The sequence below is a fragment of the Megascapheus bottae genome, chromosome 22 (genome assembly GCF_031878675.1).
Source record: "Megascapheus bottae isolate mThoBot1 chromosome 22, mThoBot2.hap1, whole genome shotgun sequence".
Classification (NCBI taxonomy): domain Eukaryota; kingdom Metazoa; phylum Chordata; class Mammalia; order Rodentia; family Geomyidae; genus Megascapheus; species Megascapheus bottae.
Window position 1 is genome coordinate 29,499,083 of NC_143530.1, and position 20,732 is coordinate 29,519,814.

Below are 20,732 nucleotides of genomic sequence, written 5' to 3' on the forward strand. Positions count from 1 at the left end.
GTGGTTTGAAACCAGCCCAGACAGGAAAACCCATGAGACTCTTATCTTTACCAAAAAGCCAAAAATGGAGCTGTGATTCAAGTGGCAGAGTGCTTAAGTGAGAAAAAGCTTCAAGAGTGCAAGGCACTGAGCTCAAGTCCAACACACACTAAACAGATACACACACACGCACACACACACACACACACACACACACACACACACACACACACACACACACTAACTATCCACAAGAGTACAAAGCTCTCCCTGGCCCTCCCTCCCAAGATGGTGAAAAAGAGGAGGATCAACAGTCAGGCCATAAAGGGTTGCAGCCATGTGCAGCCTGTTGACTGTACGAACTGTGCCCAATGCGTGCCCAAGAACAAAGGCATGAACAAGTTCAGCATTCGGAAGGTAGTAGAGGCCGCGGCCGTCAGGGACATTTCCGAAGCCAGTGTCTTCACGCTTCTGTGCCTCTCAAGCTCCACATAAAGCTCCATTACTGCATGAGTCATGCCATTCACAGCAAGGTGGTCAGGAACCGTCTCGTGAAGCCCAGAAAGACCAAACAACCCCACAGGGATTTAGACCTGCTGGTGCAGCTGGACGACCTCCACCAAGACCCATGTAAGGATCTGGATACTTAAAGAATGAAGAAAAGCTGTGTGTGTGTGTGTGTGTGTGTGTGTGTGTGTGTGTGTGTGTGTGTGTGTGCGCGCACGCGCGCGCACGCGTACCACTTGAAGAATGTAAAGGAAAAGTAAGAAAAAATGTGATCTACTTTTAGAAAAAGATGGCACTGCATTTTGTTGATTTCTTAGGGGGCCATAGAATCTCAAGTTTGACCATCTAAGCCAATTTTTATTGCTATAATAAAATACCTAAGACTGAGTAATGTGTATGAAAAGGAGGGATATGTTTTTTCAGATTTGCACTTCGAAGTCCAAGATCATGGTGCTGACATCTGATAAAGGATTTTTGTATTGCAACATGAATAAAGCATCAGAAGGGAAGCAGAGTAGAACTGCTTTTATAACAAAACCATTATTTAGATAATCCATGCTTCCATGAATGCAGTAATCTGTGAGAGTCCTCTCCATGTAATCACTCCCCAACACTCCCCTTGGTAATGGGTACCAAGACGACATGTGAAAGGGTGTCAATGTATGTGAATTAATGCACCTTCTATCTGGCAAATATCATGTAACCCTTTTACTAATTACAATTTAAAAAAAAAAGAAAAAAAAAGTTCTGTGGAAGCATCTTCAACAGGGTAACTGTAGGCGTTACTGGAGAATGGAGTTGAGAGGGGCCATAATCTGTCCTTGGAGGGATGAGATAGCCTCACTCACTCCAATGGAAAGCCTTTGGTGAAGACAGAAGCACTTTCAGGAACTTCTCCCCACACACACACCCTTTGGTTGATTATAGGACTTGAACTCGGGGCCAGGGAGCTGTCCCTGAACTTGTTCACTCAAGGCTAGTACTCTTATCACTTTCAGCCACAGTTTCACTTCTTGTTTTCTGGTAAGTAATTAAAAATAAGAGTCTTACTGAGTTTCCTGCCCAAGCTGAGTTTGAATCATGATCCTCAGATCTCAGCCTTTTGAGTAGCTAGGATTATAGGCTTGAACCATCTGGCATCTAGTGTAACACTTAAGCTTTTTACTCCCTAATACGAAGTCTCTGATCTTGAGCATCAAAAGCCTAACTGAGGAAACAGTTAGGGGTCAGAAAATGACCATTTACAGCCAAGAACTTAACCTGATTAAATTCCAGGTGAGTGGAGGCAAGCCACGGCTCTGGTAAGCACTATTTTTACAGAAATATGCACAAAGCATTTCCCCCCATTTTATTCAGTGAACATTACAATTGGACATGGCAAATACGTTTTGCTTTAAAGCAGAGATTTGCCTCTGACTCAGTGGAAAAGATCAGTCTCTGACTGATAGCAGCTTGCCCTGAAATTACCTGATCTTTTGTTTCAATCCTTTGATCCAGGGCTTATGGAAAAGGAGCCATTCTTTCCTTAGGGATATCGCATGTCACCAGCCTCCATCCAGCCTCTCTTCTGTTCCTCCGAAGTATGGTTTCCTAGGGCCACTTAACATTTCTAAGGGGAAGATGTCTCTATAGCTTACAGACCTACCATTTAGTCATGCTCAAACATTGGCTGATGACCAGAGTCTGAAAACTGGATAACTGGGAAGCTTTGAGCCTCAGGGTAGCTACTGGGAACTGGTTTTCTGAGGAGATATGACTATCAACTGTTAACTAGGCACTGTTGACTCTTGCCTACAATCCTAGCTACAGGTCCAAGTTGCTAATTACAACAATGCTGGGCAAGTCCCATTGGTTTCCAAGAGCTGGGGTGGGGGAGGAGGGAGATGTTAATTTGCTGATATTACAAACTGGAAGATAAGCCAGCAGATGTGTATAACAGCCAAGATATCATTTTCTCCAAAGTCCAGAACTGACGCTCTGGAATTTAACTGGTCAGTCTTCAGAGGTCTCACTACATGTTTGATCCTGGACACATTGTTAAAGTATGCCTTAGTTTTCTCATGTGGTAAATGAAGATCACCACTTAATACGTGTAGAATTCTGTTGTCAAAAATCCTTGGACACGAAGGTATTTAAGAAGTTAGAATTTCTGCTGGAAGCCAATGGCTCATTCCTGTAATCCTAGCTGCTTAGGAGGCTAAGACTTGGAGGGCTGTGATTCAAAGCTAGTCTGGGCAGAAAAGTCTGTGAGATTCCATCATCAAAATAACCAGCAAAAACAAGTGCTAGAGGTATGGCTCAAGTGATAGAACACCAGCCAAGCTAGCACAAGGCCTTGAATTCAAACTCTAGTACCACCAAGAAAGAAAATCAGGATTTCTTCAATAGAGATTCTCCATTTTATCTCATCCCCATAGAGTCTGGTACAAGAATAAGTACCAACACATCATTCATATGTGTCTTTAGTGGGATTTGTTGTTGTTGTGAGTGAAACAAATTAAGATTCACCTAGGTGGGATCAATGAAAACTGTAAACAGAGTCTTCAATTTAGATAGCATTTTTCTACCAAAAGAATCTCCTTAAAAACAAATGTTTAGGGTTTTAGAGTGGTGGAGTAGGTGGGACTAGGAAAGGGTCGTATGTAGTTGTATCTACCTGGTGAGCTGCCCTGAGGATAAAGAAACAAATGTGCGTGTGTGTGTGTGTGTGTGTGTGTGTGTGTGTGTGTATGTGTGTGTGTGTGACATTAAAAGAGGGCCTGACACATATTTATTACATTTTGGATATTCTCAATATTTCCAAAAGAGAACAAAGTACTGACCCATTCAATGATAGGAGGAGCAGGGGGGCAAGCCAGTGAACTCTGGAAGCCCCTGGCCTACTCCCAGCAAGGATGTCCAGCATCTCTTAAGTTCCCCAGAGTCCCCGGCAGGTCACTGTTGCCAAGACAAGAGAACTCCACTTCACCTCTTCTGGCACGTGCCAGGCATTATGGCTGCTTCCCAAAGCCAGTGAGCTGTGTCTCCTTCCTAGCAACAGGGCCATTTTTAAAAAAGGAAAATAAAGGAAGCCTTGGTATTTTCAGAAAGAGGAGGGGGGGAGGAGGAAGAGGCCATTATTTCCAAATAATGCATGCTAGTACAACAAAATGTGCACTTCAATAATTTGGGTTAAATATGACAGGGATAAATCTCATCTTAATAGCCAGGAAGTTCTAGAAGCAACAAAAGGTTGCTATAATAGTACACAAGATTCCTTACATATCATGTGAAAGATCATGGGGGGTGGTGTATAAAGTGAGGACTTCGATTTAAGGACTGGGAGTTGTCCCTTAGCTTTCCAACTCAAGGCTAACACTCTACCATTTGAGCCACACCTCCACTTTTTCTCTCCCATTCTTTACTACAGTTCTTCCTATCTAATGTTTTACCTTTCCCTTTTTTTTCAGTCATGGGGCTTAAACTCTGGGCCTAGGTGCTGTCCCTGAGCTCTTCTGAGACTTCCAGTTTCTGCAGTTATTTGGAGATAAGAATCTCTTGGACTTTTTGCACTGGGGCTGGCTTTGAACTTCAATCCTCAGCTCTCAGCCTCCTGAGAAGCTAGAATTATAGGTATGAGCCACTGGCACCCAGCAGTCCTTCAGCTTTTATTTTAAAAAATTACTTTCAAAATCTCATCAGGAGTTTACTCTTAAGAGCATTCTCAATTTGAAGAATGGAGTTTTTGCTACAAGTTGCTAATTTGTCCCATGCTTGCAAAATTTTTGTATACAATGAACATCAGTCCTTTTAGATTGGACCTCCCTCCCTAAATCTCAGAGCAATTTCTTCTGCCTTAATCAGATAGTGCAGTGGGTTGCCCACTCAATCATTGGAAAATTGATCAGGCTGATGTATAAATCCCATCTCGTTCCTGGTGCAGCAAATGTTTCTCAAATAATAAAATTTGTTTCTGTGTATAGTTTGTCATAGGATTTATAGACCCATTTAGAAACCAAAGACTTTGCATATTGTGTCCCTGGAATAATTAAACATTAACAATGATAATAAATCCAGAAACAGCAAGAAAAGGGGAGGAGAGTGACATTTCAGATCAGCCTTGTACTGTTTGTCCATTGAAGCGCACAGTTATTGGAGAACTTTAATGAGCTCCTGGTCTGGGGGAAAAATTAACTATTGTATGTATGCAGCAATCAGTTGAAAATACTTCAGAAAGCTCGGTCCAATTTTCTATGTAAAACCTAAACAAGTTTCCAACAAGCAAAGCCTCTTTTCTTTTATTACAAAATAGTACTCAACAAATTGGTTTATTATCTGTCAACTCACAGTGGAAAGCAAGCTCTATAAAAATAAGGACTTTGTTTTTCTGTCTTCTTGGTTTGGAACTGGGCTGGTAGAGCTGCTTGATGAATACTTGCTGAATAAATTATTGAGTGAATCTATTGAATGATAGGTAGTGTTTCCCTGATAGAATAGAAAACGAGTGGCTGTGTTTCATACATTTCTATCAGGTGCATACATTTTCTATGTACTATCAGGAACTATACCTTCCTTAGGTAAGTCCTCCAGAAACCTGAAAGCCATAGAAAGGACTGCCAAAAAGCTCAGTGTTAGGCATCCTGTCTCAAGCCTATAAACCTAGCTACTTCAGTGTCGGATTGAAGTGTGAAAGATCAAGGCCGGCCCAGGAATAAGTTCTTGAGACTCCATTGTACTGCAAGGTATCATAGTGTGTGTCTGTCATCCTAGTAATATGGGAAACACAGGATTAAATGTCACACAACTGTCATCCCCAGCAACACAGGAAGGCACAAGTAAGATGATCACAGGCCAGGCCAGGCCAGTCCAAGCATCAAGTGAGACCATACCTAGAAAACAACAAACACAAAAGAGGGCTGGAGGTGTCCCTCAAGAGATAAAGAGTCTAGGGACCGGGAGTTTGGCCTAGTGGTAAAGTGCTTGCCTAGCATGCACGAAGATCCGGGTTCGATTCCTCGGTCCCACATACATAGGGAAAAAGCTGGAAGTGGTGCTGAGGCTCAAGTGTTAGAGCACTAGCTTTAAGAAAGTCCAAGGACAATGCTCAGGCCCTGAGCTCAAGCCCTGGACTGGCAAAAAAAAAAAAAAACAGAAAATAGAGATAGAGTCTGCCCAACAAGTGGGACACTCTAAGTAGAAGAAAAGGCAAATGAAGGAAAGAAGGAGGAGAAAAAAAGCTCAAGGTTCAACTAGGAGGGGTCTGTTAAAGGTTCTCACACAGGCGCTGGATATTGGCAGCTGATGCCTATTAATCAAGTGGCTGAGCTCTAAGGATCATGCTTCAAAGTGAGCCAGGGAAGAAAAATGCTTATCTCCAAACTGAAAGTGGAGCTGAGGCTTAAGTGGTAGAGTACAGGCTTGACTGGAAAGCTAATGGACAGTGCCTGGGCTCTGAGGTTAAGCCCTGATACCAGCACACACACAAAAAAATCCTGAGACAGGAAGTAGCCTGGCTTCCTTCTACAAAATAGGGGGGTGGTTTTCAGTTTTCACTCAATTAAGAGGCAAAAACCGATAAGATTAAGCTTGTCTCTTCCTGCTGGAGAGTGATAAGCCACAGAAAAAGGAGCAAAGAAGCACTTTCATTTTAATTATGATCTTTAAGTAGTTGTAAAAAGGAGCTACCATTCAACAAATTAGCTTACAAGTGCAATACATCTTGATGGATACCCCTCTTATTGGTCTTCCCATCTCTCCCTGCTCAGCTCCTTTCTTCAGATTTTCTAGTTTCATAGGATATGCATTGAATATTATGACTTCATTCTCCCTCCCCTCCTCTCTTCATTCCTCTAATATCCTCCCCTTGACCCCATCTGCCAACGTATCAAGTGCCAGTTCCTCATATCCATTTTATTGGACTACGAGTTTATTTTTCTAAAGATTATATCATTTGAATTCTTCCCTGCAAATACCATAGCTCAATTAACAAGTTTGTGATCACTTGCATAGAACCCCCTATGGGTTTACTTGTATATTTATAAATTAGGTCTACTTTCCACATATGAGAGAAAACCTTCATCCTTTGTCTCTGTGGGCCTGACTTACTTCCCTTAACATGGTATTTTTCAGGTCCATTCATTTCTTTGCAAATAATTTAATATCTTCCTTCCTAATAGGTAAGTAAAATTCCATTATGTATGTATATCACACTTGTTTGATCTAATTGTCAATTGAGGGGAATGAGAACTATGTCCTTCCATGTCTATCATAAATAATATAGCAAGGAACATGGCTAGACATGTGGCTTTACTATAGCCTATTGTAATCTTTTGTGGAAATTCCCCCAAGTTTACATTCCCACCAGCAGTGTGTAGTAAGGTTCTTTCCCTGACTCCATATCCATGCTAGCATCTGTTATTGTTTGTATTCTTAATGGTGACTATTCTAACTAGAGTGATGTATGATCTCAATGTTGTTTTGATATGAATTTCCTTTATGGTCAGAGATCATAGAAATGATCAGTTGATCATTTCTTCATGTGTCTACTGACTATTTTTACTCTTCTTCTGAGAAGTCTCTATTTAACTAGCTTGCTGATATATTAATTGAGTTGTTGATTCTCTGAGGGTTTGGTTCCTGAGCTCTTTGTAGATTCTGGAAATTAGGCCATCAATTCTGCAGCTGCCTTCACAATAACATTAGTAGACTCACAATTCATTGTGTAAAAGTTCTCCATCTGTTTAAATAACCAACAGTTAGTAGTCAAATCAAGATTAAAGTAAGGGCCAACTTACAAAGTTCTTTCATCTACTGTGGTCCTCATAGCATCTTTCAGTCCAGACCATTGGAAGTTTCTCCATTTCTGATATAGGCTCCCCATAAATCCATCACCTCATCACTTTCAGTGAAACAAGTTTTTCCACATTGCTGCCACTTTGCTTTTTGTTCGTCAAAATCGGTCCTGGAGTGGAATGGGATGATTCTGAATGGTGAGAATAGCGACCACTGACTTTTCACTTTCATAGTCATTGGTTACTTTGACTTTGATCTGAGTCAGATACCTGATGTGGTCTCTTACAAGAAATGTGAGCTGTAGATTTTGTATGAAAATATCTATCTATCTATCTATCTATCTATCTATCTATCTATCTATCTATCTATCTATCTCCTTTTGGTATCTAACGTGGGGCTTAAACTCAGGGCCTGGCTTTTATGTTCAATGTTAGTCTCTTCCACTTGAGCCACAGCTCCACGTCTGGCTTTTTGGTAGTTCATTGGAGAGAAGAGTCCCATGGACTTTCCTGCCTGGGCTGGCTTGGAACTGCAGTCCTCAGATGCCAGCCTCCTGAGTTGCTAGGGTTACAGGCATGAGCCACTTGTGCCTGGTGCGAAATCTACTTTTGATGAATAAAACAACATAAGATGAAACTAAGCACAAGGAAAAAGGGTTCAAGTGGGCAATGTGACAAGTATGACGATGTCTATAAAATGTGGACTCTTGGGGCCAGGAGTTTGGCCTAGTGGTAGAGTGCTTGCCTAACATGCATGAAGACCCAGGTTCGATCCCTCATTACCACATACATAGAAAAAAGCCAGGAGTGGTGCTGAGGCTCAAGTGGTAGAGCTCTAGCCTTGAGAAAGTCCAAGGACAGTGCTCAGGCCCTGAGCTCAAGCCCAGGACTGGCAAAAAAATTAAATATGGACTATTGTTGACCAAAACACTGTGCAATACACAAGCATAATAACTGAGAGGAATTCAAGGAGGATTGCCACAGCTGAATACCAATAATGATGAAATCATATTTACTAGTAAAGATTTTTTTAAATGCTAGATGGAGTTGGATGTTACAATTAAGAGCTGCTATATCATTTATCTGCACATGAAATAGAAAAAACATTGTCCTGAATGTCCTATGGAAGAACAATGCCCAACCCTTGATTGGTTAGTTATTCTCAATGGGGATATCTTGTCCCAGCCAATATATGTTTTCTCTTTACACACATGCGCGCGCGCACACACACACACACACACACACACACACACACACACACACACACACACCTCATATTCCCAGGAGTATTAAGTCTCCACTAAATGAAGATCGCACAATATGGTGGTCGGTCACACAACAAGCTGTAAGGATCTTGTTGAAGAACCTTTGGCTCCTTCTACCTATAGGCAGGATGCCCCACCTCACATACCAGCAGCCCTTCCCCATCACCTGTCTTCCATTTCTCCCCTCCCTATCTATCTAGATCATCTTATTTCCTCATGTGAATAAGCTTCATCCTTACATTCTTTCATAGTTGTAGTCCTAATCTCAAACTCTTTTCACCTCTTCCTCCTCCTTTTGCTCCTCCTTCTCTTCCTCTTCCTCCTTCTAGAAGAATATAATCAAACCAAATAATATAACCTAAAGCAAAGGCTCTCCAAGCGTAGCATCGGCATGGCTTAGGTACATTCTAAAAACACAGGTTCTCAAGACCTGCCCAGATTTATTGGACATGCTAGGGGCTGAGGCCCCCAGTGCCTGTGTGTCAGCAAGCCCCAGTGGAAACTATCTCTCACAATCACACTTTGAGAACCACTGTGGAAACCTAGCATTGCTGAACCTATTATCAAGTGGGTAGCTGGAAGAAAAAAATAAATAAACTCAGGCTTTTCCTTTCCCCGCATGACTACTCCCTGATATTTCCCAAGACAGCCAAATTATCCACCAATTAATTCAATGAATTTATCTTCATTGGTAATTAAATTCCACCTCCTTTAAGAAACTGTTTTGAGATTACTTTGTTTCTTCTTTAGCCACTAGCAGAAATAGTCAATTTACTAAGTGTCCTTGAAGAAATGCTTGTTCTCCTGGGGAAACAGTCTGTTGCTGCTCCTGAGCTCTGCTGACCTTCTTCCTAACTCTGGTTCTCTTACACTAAGGTGAACTGGGGTAGGGAGGGGTCTTGGGTTGAAAAACCTTGGTTGTCCTGAATCAGGACAGAGGAGCAAGAATAAATCTTGGCTCTGAAAGGAAAGTAGGCTATGACATTAATCCTCCCACCAGCAATCCAGCCATCAATCTAGCCTCTTCTAAGAAAGGCCCTACCTGGCTGCTGGTGGCTCAATCAAACCTGTAATACTGCCTACTCAAAAGGCTGAAATCTAAGAACTGAAATTGAAGCTTGCCTGGGGCAGAAAAAGTCCATGAGAATTTTATTTCTAATTAACCATCAAAAAGCCAGCAATGGAGGCATGGCTCAAGTAGTAGAGTACCAAGTGAGCTAGGCTCCAGTGGCTCATGGCTGCTTAGGAGGCTGAGATCTGAGGAGCAAAGTTTGAAGCCAGCCTGGGCAGGAAATTCTATGACATTCTTACCTCCAATTAACCACCAAAACACTGAAAGCAGACTTTTGGTTCAAGTGGTAGAGACTAGCTTTGAGTGGAAGGAAGGAAGGGAAGGAGGGAAGGAGGGAGGGAGGGAAAAAGAAAGAAAGGCAGATGCAAGGCCCTGAGTTTAAGCCCCAGTACTAGCACACATTTTTTTTAAGGGAGACCCTGCCATCCTTTCCCTCCTCCACACTTCCAGCTCCTCCTACTAAGCAAAAGCCAGAAGGAAGAAGGCTTACTCCTCAGACCATATTTGGCCCCAGCTCCAGAGACCACATCCCCTCTTCTTAAAAGTAAGACTCTATAGCTAGACAATTCATTGCTGAAATCCTCACCCCAATGGTGGAGCCAAAGCCAGAGGACAGTCAAATATCAGCATGTCACAAGTCTTATTTCATATTGCAACTATCATTCCACAATCATTGAAACCCCAGACACTACCTGCTGTCCCAGTTAGTGTGCTTGCCCACAGCCCAAACCAGGAACCAGTGGAGATGCGAGTAGAAAACACATGATGACTTGTGGTTGGTACTCTTCCAAGAATGGGGGAGAGGGCTCTAACAAGGGCCACTCAGGGGTGCCTGAGGCATGAGTTCTTGCATCATTGAGCCCTCTCCCTGGGAGAGCAGAGCATCAACACTCAGTTTGTCCAGGACCCAGACCAGCTTTCACCCTGATGCTTCAAATGCCAACAGTCCTACAGCCAGTATTCAATTGTCTCTGCTCCCTGCTGTTTGCCCTCATGGTACAGTCCCAGGAGCCTAAAATATGAGAAGTGAAACATGCCCTCCCCTCCATGAGCAGGGGGGAAAAAGAGTAGCAGCATTTTTATTGAGACTGTTGTTTGTCTGCCGGTCAAAAGCAGGCCCTGGCCATGATCACAGTCACAGCGGTCTTTCTCCTCTGGACTCTGATTGCTCCCAGCAGCGGTGGTCATGGTGAGAGTGAAGCATGGCCCCTGCACAGGGCCTGCCACCAAGACGGCTTGGAGATTCTCTACCGGAGCTGTGGTAAGGTCTTTCATAATGTCACGTGTTTATGGGGAATGTAAGTCCCACAGCTATGGGCTACTTAAGTGCTGAACTGGTATGGGTGAACAGAATGGTGAAGAACCAACAGCCCAAGCCTCTTTCTACCTGTAGGGAACTTTGAGGACTTAGAGATCTTGGGAGAGGAAGGAGGGGGAATGAGGGAGAACATCCCAGAAGAGGGCAAGAAAGGGAAAGTAAGAGTCTAAGCTGGTGCTGAAGGCTGCCTCATGCCTGTAATCCTAACTACTCAGGAGGCTGAAATCTGAGGATCGGAGTTTGAAGCCAGCCAGGTCAGGAACTCTTATCTCCTAAAATTAACCACTAGAAAACCAGAAGTGGTGGGGTGGCTCAAAGTGGCAGAGCACCAGCCTTGAGGGAAAAAGCTCAGGAACAGTGGGCAGGCTCTGAGTTCAAGCCCCACAACTGACCAAAAAGAAAAAAGAATACATATAGAGCCAAGAGAGCCAGGAAGTGGTGGCTTGTGTCTGTAATTGGAGATAAGAATGTGACTGAGACCTTGAAGATCCTAATTCAAAGCCCAAGGTAGAGAAATCTAAGAGACTTCAGGTTTACATACCTGTAATTCTAGCAAGTATGGGAAGCCTTAAACAGATGGAAAGTTCATTCTTTCTGGGGAATCAAGACAGTATCTCAAGAATAATACTGGAGTTCAAGTACTGGAGTTTAAACTCTAGTACTGCCCAAAACAATGATCATAAAGTATTCCAAATCATAAAAATCAGAGAAAGGTGTCTCCAGCAAGCTTTTCACCCAAGCTGTGCCCCTGAGCTAGCTTTGTGCCTCTGAGCTAGCTTTTCAGTGCACTTACCTGGCATATCAAGTCAAAAAGTCACCGAGCCCAGCACTTCCTGTGCTCTGCTGCCACCCCTGCTCTGCAGCAGCCATTATCTCTCCTTCACTACAAGCACCTAGGAAGCAGCAATGAGTGCTCAGGGCTTTCTCTAGTGTAAAAAATAGCAAAAATGAGGGCTGTGCTTTGAATGTGTCCCCCTAAACACAGGAGCTGGAAGTTCAATCAGCAGCACGTCCATACTGGGAAGGTAGGTTATAATAAAAGATGTGAAATTGTGAGGATTCCACAGTCATGAGTGGGTTAGTGCCACTATCCAAAATCCAGAAGTTGCTCTCCCTCCATGCCTGCTATTATGACACAGCACAAAGGCCTTCATCACACATCAGCTCCTAAATCTCAGACTTCTGACTCTTCCAGCGCATTGAGCCAATAATTTCTGTTCTTTGTAACCTATCTAGTCCCGTGGTATTTTGTGATAATACCTAATGTATCAAGATAGTAAATGAGAGATAGGGTGGTTACTCTAATGGATCAGAGCAACCTACCTACAGGGAAATTTCAATCCAATGAGGAGAACATCTAAATCAACCCAGTGGGTACTTCTTCATCTGCTAAGACTGCTGAGAAAAGTACCACACACTTAGTGGCTCAAAAAAAATAGAGCTTCATCTCCCATGTATGGAGGCTAAAGTCTGAGATCATGTAGTCAGCAGGATTGGTTTCTCCTGAATCCTCTCTCCTTGGCTAGCAGATGGCATCTCCTCCCTGTATTTCCTCAGGGGTGGGAGTTAGAAGAGGAATTCATGTGTTTCTGTCTGTATTTGTCTCTGTGTGCATGTCTATGTGTGTCTGTGTCCTGGTCTCCTCTTCTTCCAAGGACACTAGATACATTGGATTAGGATCAGTTAATGACATTGTTGATGCTTAATCATGTGCTGAGGATGCAGTTCAGAGTACTTGTCAACCATGTGTGAGGCCCCAAGTTCAATCCCTAGCCCAGAGAAAGAAAAGTAGTTAGGTTTGGGTATTGTGATGCACACAAGAGGCCGAGGCAGGAGATGGCAAGTTTGAAGCTAGTCTGTTCTATTTAGCAAGTTTAAGGACAGAGTGACTAGAGTGAGGCTCTGTCTCAATATATCAATAATTAAATTACATTTTTGAAATAAGCCTAATCATCTCATTGAAGACCTCATCTCCAAATGCAGCTAGTCTGAAGTATTTACAATTACAACTTTAATTTATGAATGGGGAGCACGATATAACAGTTAGTTCCTAAATAGGGAGAAAACAACTCAGCCTCGGGATCACCCCTGCAGTGGAGGTTAGGATTGGCTTCTGGAAAGGCACAGCATTGCAAAACTCTGCTCATCTGAAGGGAAACAGAGCAAGTGCTATTTGAGCCAAAGGACGTGGTGAGGAGGGATGATGTTGACGATTAAGGTTGACCCCATTCTGCATTAGGCAGTAGTGAAGATAAGCTCATGCAAACAACTGGTCCTGATTTCTGACACCCAAGGAACTGGGTATTAGGCTGCTGACCATGACCATTTGATGACTTGGTTTACTGCTTTCAGAAGAACAAACATGAGGAATTGGTGCTGTGCCTCAAGTAGTAGAGTGCTAGCCTTGAGCTAAAGAGCTCAGGGGTAACATCTAGGCCCAGAGTTCAAGTCCCAGGACTGACAAAAAAAAGTTAATAAAATAAAAAAAGAACAAACATGAATAAGTAAAAAATGAGTGGCTGGATGGGAGGAGTGCTTATGTCATCATTCTTGCTTTTTCCACGAGGTTGCTGCTGTGTAGAATGATAGGGAGACCTAGGAAACATGGCAAGACCAACATTATCATTCCAGTTCATCCCATGTTAAAGGTATCTGTGGTCAACTGACCTCAGACTCTAGCCAAGTCCAGAATATCCTTTCAACTCATCACCAGAGGAGGCAAGAAGATTGGGGACATCCAAGAAAGAGCAAAGACTTACCACATGCCCGTCCAGGGATGACACATCCTTCTGGAGATAGGGCTTTCTCCATGAAGTCCCTAAACCTCAGAGCCAAGCAAGTTTCGGGCACTGGAAATAAGAAAACAGAGGAGGCACAGCTTTCCTCTACATCCATGAGTGGGTTAGTATTGAAAAGTTAGCTAATATTTCTCACCCCAGTTTCCACATCTATAAAATAAGAGTAAAGTTTATAGAGCACTTAGCACAGTGCCTGCCACATACTAGAAAACCTGCAGCAATAGGAGGTGCCATGGTACCTATTTTAATCCTTTCTTTCTTTCTTTCCTTCCTACCTTCCTTTCTCTCTCTCTCTTTCCCTTTCTTTCTTTTTCCTTTGTTTCTTTCTGCCAGTCCTGGTGTTTGATCTCAAGGCTTGGGTGCTTGCATGCTGTCCCTGAGCTTCTTTGCTCAAGGCTAGTGCTCTACCACTTAGGCCACAGCTCCACCTCTGGCTTTTTGGTGCTTAATTGGAGTGGGTTTGGAAGCACGACCCTCAGATCTCAGCCTTCTGAGTAGCTAGGGATGAACCATGATCATCCCACTATTATAATCACTCTTTAAGCTTCAACTCAAGCTTGAGGATTCCTTCCTAGACAAATATAGACACCAACCTCACCTCTTTCTGACCTATTTTGTTCTCTGGTACATGACACTTACCTCTGTGATGGCCATAGAAATTTTAGCTAATTTTTCTAATGTAAAATGGATGGAAGAATTATGTTCCAAGAGGCACAGAGAAGACAAAGCATTTTGTACATATCTATGGCATTAAAATAAACTGATTACAAGCCTGTTTGACTCCAGGCACCATGTTCCCTATGACTGTGCTGTCTAGTGTTCTGTGTACAGGCTGGACGGGAGAAGAGTAAGCATTGGCAAGGAGAACAGCATTATGAAGGCACAGAGGCGTGGTTACCAGCCTAGAACCAGGTGGGAATGAGATGTGAGAGTGACAATGGGGGCAGTGAGCTCCCTGTCTTTGGAAGTGAGGAGGGCGCCTGTGGAAAGCAGATAGTCAACGGGAGCATGGATATGAAAGTGGAGGCCGTGTGTAGCTGCAAATAGAGCTTGTAGCCAGCAAGAATGGAACTTCAAGCATCATTCCTATGTCTTAAGATCACTGTGAGTCTTGAAAATACTTTGGTATCAGCAGAAAGGCAAGGTGACCTAGGAACTTCTGCGGGGTGGACTCCATTCCATCTCCTGAAAGTCACTGAACTCTTGAGTGCTGAATGGCTACACACACAGGTGAAGATGGTCCCCAACTTGTAGCTGCTGGGTTCCCAGGGAGACAGCCCCACCTGGGCCTTTTCCATTGAGTCCATAGAGAACTCCGGCTGCTATCTAGCCCAGTGTTTAGACACCCTCAGGGAACAATAGGCCGGGACTTCTGGGATCCTGCTGTATGCCCAGCTGTGAGAAAACACATCTGGAAGAAAAGGATGCTTTGTTTTCTAGGATTTGTGCTTTGATTGTTTCTTCTCTCCTTTTTGTTGTTGTTGTTGTTGGTGGTGGTGGTGGTGGTGGTGATGTGGTGTGTGTGTGTGTGTGTGTGTGTGAAAGAGAGAAGAAGGGGTGTGTAGACAGGGAAGGAGTCTGTAGGTTAAGCATTCTAAATAATTAGAAATACTTGAGGAAGAAGAAGGAACTCACTAGCAGTTTCTGGGCTATCAATACCAATCAGGAACTGAGCAGATTTTTCTGAAGGAAAAAAAAAAGCAGAAGTCTTATATCTTACCCTGTTCAACTGTCAGGAAGCAGTTAACAGGAGCCATCCCTTTTATCAAAGCATAAGGATCAAAAAATAATAAAGTAATTTTTTAAACCCCAGAGACATGCCCCAAATGTCCACCACTTTATTTTCTTTTCCATATATCTTTTATTGTAATTAATAGAAGGGTTACTTTACATTCACCAGATAGAAGGTGCATTACTTCACAAACATTGATACCCTTTCTCATGTCTTCGTCCCCATTTCCCTCCCCTCACCCCCACCCCACCCCTCATCTTGTTTTTCCCCCTTCTCTATCCAATTTCAAATAACCAAATACACATATATACAATGTGTCAGATAACCAGGTGAAATATTGTAACAATATGAAATAACCAAGGGACAGCAAAAGAGATGAGATGATAACAATCGCTTGTTATATGGTTTTATTTCTATATCCTGGAGGTCCTTTCATTTAGCATCATACTATATGGCCCGATGTATCTACACTTTGGTCTATTGTAAATCTCTGCTAAGAGAGCCCAAGTTTTCTACTGATTATGACAAATGAGGGAAACCATTGAGCCTAAGTTCCTTTGAGTCTGGCTTACTTCACTTAATATGATTTTTTTCTTTCCATTTCCTTACAAATGGGGAGATGTTGTTCTTTCTGACAGCAGCATAGAATTCCATTGTGTATGAATACCACATCTTGTTGATCCACTCATCAACTGAGGGGCATCTGGGTTGGTTCTTTGCTATGGTAAATAGTGCTGCAATGAACATTGTTGTGCTAGTGGATTTAGTATGCCTTTGTTTCTGGACGCTTGGGTAAATGCCAAGTAGTGGAATTGCTGGGTCATAGGAGAGCTCTATGTTTAGTCTTTTGAGGAATTGCCATACTGCTTTCCATAGTGGTTGAACAAGTTTGCACTCCCACCAACAGTGTAGTAGTGATCCCTCCTGGCCACATCCCCTCCAACATCTGTTGTTAGTAGATTTCTTGATCATGGCCATTCTAACTGGAGTGAGGTGGAATCTTAGAGTTGTTTTGATTTGCATTTCTTTTATGGCCAGAGATGTCGAGCATTCCTTCATGTGTCCATAGGCCATTCTTATTTCTTCTTCAGAGAAGACTCTCTAAGTCTTTGGCCCATCTTTTAATGGGATGGTTGTTTCTTTGGAGAATAATTTTGGAGTGATTCAATTTTTTGAGCTGTTGATATATTTTAAATATGAGGCCTTTGTCCATTGTATGGTTAGTGAAGATCTTCTCCCACTCTGTAAGCTTTCTAGTTAATTTGCTAGCTATGTCCTTTGCCCTACAGAAGCTCTAAAGTTTAATGCAGTCCCACTTATCCAGCCTTTCTCTGATTTGTTGTGTTTCTTGGTCCTTATTAAGAAAGTGTCGACCCACAGGTGGACAAGTAGACCTAGCATATCGCCTATTCCTTCTTGTCAAGTTTTCAGTGTATTTGCTTTTACCTAGAGGTCTTTGATCCACTTGGAGTTAATCCTGGTGCAGGGTGACAAAGAAGGATCCAACTTTAGTTTTCTGCAGGTGCTTAGTCAGCACCACTTGTTGAAGAGGCTGTCTTTCTTACATTCTATTTGGTTGGCCATAGGTCTATGGGTTAATATCGGGGTCCTCAGTTCTATTCCATTGGTCTTCAGGCCTGTTCTTGTGCCAGTACCAAGCTGTTTTGGTCACTATAGCTCTGTAATAGTCTAAAGTTTGGTATTGATTCCTCTTGCGCTGTTCTTTCTGCTAAGAAGTGTTTTTTCTATACGGGGTCTTTTATTATTCCATATGAAATTTTGGATTGCCTCTTCTATTTCTTTAAAGAATGACATTGGCATATTGAAGGAAGATTGTGTGTGTGTGTGTGTGTGTGTGTGTGTGTGTGTGAGTGTGTGTGTGTTTGCTGGCCTTGGGGCTGGAACTTAGGACCTAGATGCTGTCCTTAGCTGCTTCACTCAAGATTGATGCTGTACCACTGAGCCACAGCTCTGCTTCTGACTTTTTGATAGTTAATAGGAGACAAGAGTTTCATGGACTTTCCTACCCAGGCTAGCTTCAAATTGTGGTCCTCAGATCTCATCCTCTTGAGTGCTAAGATTTAAAGGTGTGAGCCACCAGCAACCAGCTTTAAGATTTATGGTGACTCATAGTTTCAGAGATTTTAGTCTGAAGTCCTTGGCTCAATTGATTCTAGATTTATGATGTGATAAAGCCTTTGACAGAGAAAACAGGAGGCAAGGGGGTAACAAAAGGCAGATGCTGTGTTGTGTTCTTTTAAGCCAGGGAAGGGAAACTTGTTACAGCAGCAATAGGGAAGGAATATATGCATTTCACATAGACTAGAGACATAAATAGTATCCATTGAGTTTGAATGAAGTATGCTGACTTCCAATCCTAAACCTTTATCTCACTTGTCATGTGTCCTGACCTTTCCCTTCTCTTTTATTCCTCTTAACTCAGAGTACCATGACATATTATCACAGTCTTGGGTTGCTTCTCACAGTTCAAGAAGTTGAAAGTCTGAGACCAAGATGCTAGCAGTGTTAGACTCCTGGTGTGGGATTTGGGCTATCTTTTCAGTATGTCCTCAGGCGGTAGAGAGTGAGATGATGTATATGCCTTTTACTATAAGGGCACCAAACCAATTTATGTGGTCCATACCCTTATGACCTCATCATCTCCTAATAACATCATTTTGGAGGTTAGTATTTAATCACCACCTTGCCTTCTGTTTCTGTGTCAAACCTTTCTGGGTCAGTCTCCTCTGTTGGCAGTTGTGATTAGAATCATTTCCCAAGCCAAGATCCTTGAATCAGACATGGAAACTTCCTTTGGTCATCTCAGGTAGTGGTCATAGTTCCAGGAACCAGGACAAGGATACCTCCGGTGTCCAGAACTCAGTCTTCCTTAGCAGTGATGATGTTTTACCTGCCTCATACACCTGTGAGAGGATAAAATTAAAAGGCCTACATAAGAAGTACTTAGCACCTACTACACATTCAATAAATCTTTTCTAGGGATTTTGCAGTCCATAGAGGTATATTTAATTGTCCCTGAAGGCAAATCAAATAAGGAAGTGACATTGTTGCTAAAATTTAATGAATTTTGAAGGAGATTTTTCAACTTCTGACCAAAATAAACAAAAGGAGGAGGCCAGGTAGTGGTGACTCAAGCTTGTAATACTGAAGCTAATCAGGATTACAGTCAAATCCCATTCTCCTGTCCTCAAAGGCAACCACTCTTGCCCATGTCTGCCTAAATAGGCTTCATGAGCTGCTAATGTTTGCTACAGGACAGGCAATTTTCCTGACCTCCAAAAGTCCCTTAATTACCAAATCTACATTGAGTCACATTGCAGCCAAATAATCAATCCATCAGGGTAGTCAGGCAAGACAATTAATCAGACTCTCAGAATACAAAAAGGAAGCTGGCAACATCTCCAGCAAAGCATTGGATAAACTGCAGATGACAGCTACAGAGTGGAAAGAATAAGGCACATTCATAGAATGCTTCACAGAAGAAAAAAGAAATTTAACTTGCTCTGGAAGAAAAGGGATGGGGAAAAAACACCCTACTTTCCTCAGAACCTAATAATTCTGAAGTAAATGGAGCATACAGCAAACACCAAAGAGACAACAACATGCTCTACCCCCTAAGAAAAAATCACAACCATGTAGTCATTTAGCAATACTTCCAAATATTGCACACAGAAAGCAATTTCTCTCAGAGTTTATTTTCCCAGATTAACAAGGCTATAAAACTGTACAATTAAGGAAAAATAGGCACACACACACACACACACACACACACACAGAGAGAGACAGACGCAATTGTAAAATGATAGCTTTGGGCATGCAAACTTTGAACAGCAAGCTGCACAGAGCAGGGCTCACATTTTGGATCAACTGTAAAGACAGGAAAATGATTAAGAAATACAAGTGTCAACAAGGAGATGGAGATTAAATTAAAAAGTTCATAGAAAGTGAATGAGTCCTGGGAGGGCAGGAAGTCATGGAGGATATTCCAGAGACCCAGCCACTACTTCCTCTTGGGTTCCATTTGGTGTTAACCCCTTTGCAGCCAAAACACCTTGGAGGCATAACAGCCATTTGAAAGGGGTGCTAAATAACTTCATGAATAGGAACCTAAAGAGGGAAGGAAGCCAAGGGGCTGTGGTTGTGAAGAGGCCTCTTGTGCAGGCAGGAAATGTCTTCTGAAGGGCAGCTCACTCGTTCCCTCTGATGAGATCCCTGTGGACAGCTGGCTCTGCTCATGTGTGAGGAGGAGAATTAGCAAAGAGACAGCAAGAGAAGCGGGCTGTCCTCTACTCCAGCAATCAGTTTTGTAAAAGCTACAGCACACACAGCACACCACAAAGCAGCAGGCTTGTTTGAGTGAGGTGAATGAGCTCCAGCTTGTGTGACTGGGCTCCTGGCCAAGCACCACGCCCCAGTGATGAATGAGCAACCAGCTGACAGAGATTGCCAATACTGATTCCAGTTGTCCAAGGACTTGGATTAGCGTATGCTCACTCCAAAGCCCACACAATGGCATGAAGGTTTGCACTGAAAGAGAAGGGTAGAATCTGCCCACCTAGCTTGCCATTGTGCCTTTTCAAGAATGCCCCACAAGGTCACATCCCAAGCCACTGGTAGCATTGTTCTAGAATACTGAAGAAGCCAAGTGGGTTGTAAAAGTATATTCAGGTCTTGCAGAAACAAGTATTTGCGCAGCTATGTGAGGCTGGTGAGTGACTTGTTCATTAACAGCATGCAAGACTGCATGCAAGGTCACACTTGAGTGGCCAAGTTCCTTAGGCAGTGTTGTTTGTTCTTTCTTGGAATTCCAAGCCAGTTTTCCTAAACTCTCCTTCATCAGAACAGAGCCAGCTTCACCATGAGGGAAACAGAAAAGCATCCCCAGATGCTTGCCTTTTACAAGTATAATTTATACCTATAAGATTCACAGGGGCAGCCTGTTGAGCTAGAGTAAGGCTGTCTACCATATTAACCTTTTTTGTTTGTTTGTTTTTATTAAAGATTTTATTAACACTGATTTTGCATCATATTTCAAATGTCATGTTTAACAAACAAGTATTCAAGAAAGGAATCTCTATTTACCTTCCAATGCCAGAAATGTGCCTGAGCCTCCAGTGCTTTCCTATCTAGATCTATATGTCTCAATAAAATATCCATCCTCTGTTCATAATAAGCACATTGCTTTTTAAATAATTCCTACATTTGTCTTATGTGTTTCAGATAATAAACCTTTCTCTACTCTTTATGAAAAGTTTCAAATGAGAAGAGTT

General features: G+C 42.6%; 1 protein-coding gene and 1 pseudogene across 2 annotated transcripts in view; both read left to right on the top strand.

The window, feature by feature from the left end:
* Nucleotides 1–267: 267 nt before the first annotated feature.
* LOC150048443 (small ribosomal subunit protein eS26 pseudogene) lies at nt 268–613 on the top strand (annotated as a pseudogene).
* A 10,039-nt stretch (nt 614–10,652) lies between these two features.
* Ly86 (lymphocyte antigen 86) overlaps nt 10,653–20,732 on the top strand; it is a 57,665-nt gene continuing 47,585 nt past the window's right edge. For both annotated transcript variants that reach the window (XM_090355427.1, XM_090355428.1), the window contains exon 1: nt 10,653–10,854. In XM_090355427.1, the coding sequence (XP_090211553.1) occupies nt 10,719–10,854 (136 nt within the window). In that variant the 5' untranslated portion in view covers nt 10,653–10,718. The remainder of the gene's footprint in view (nt 10,855–20,732) is intronic.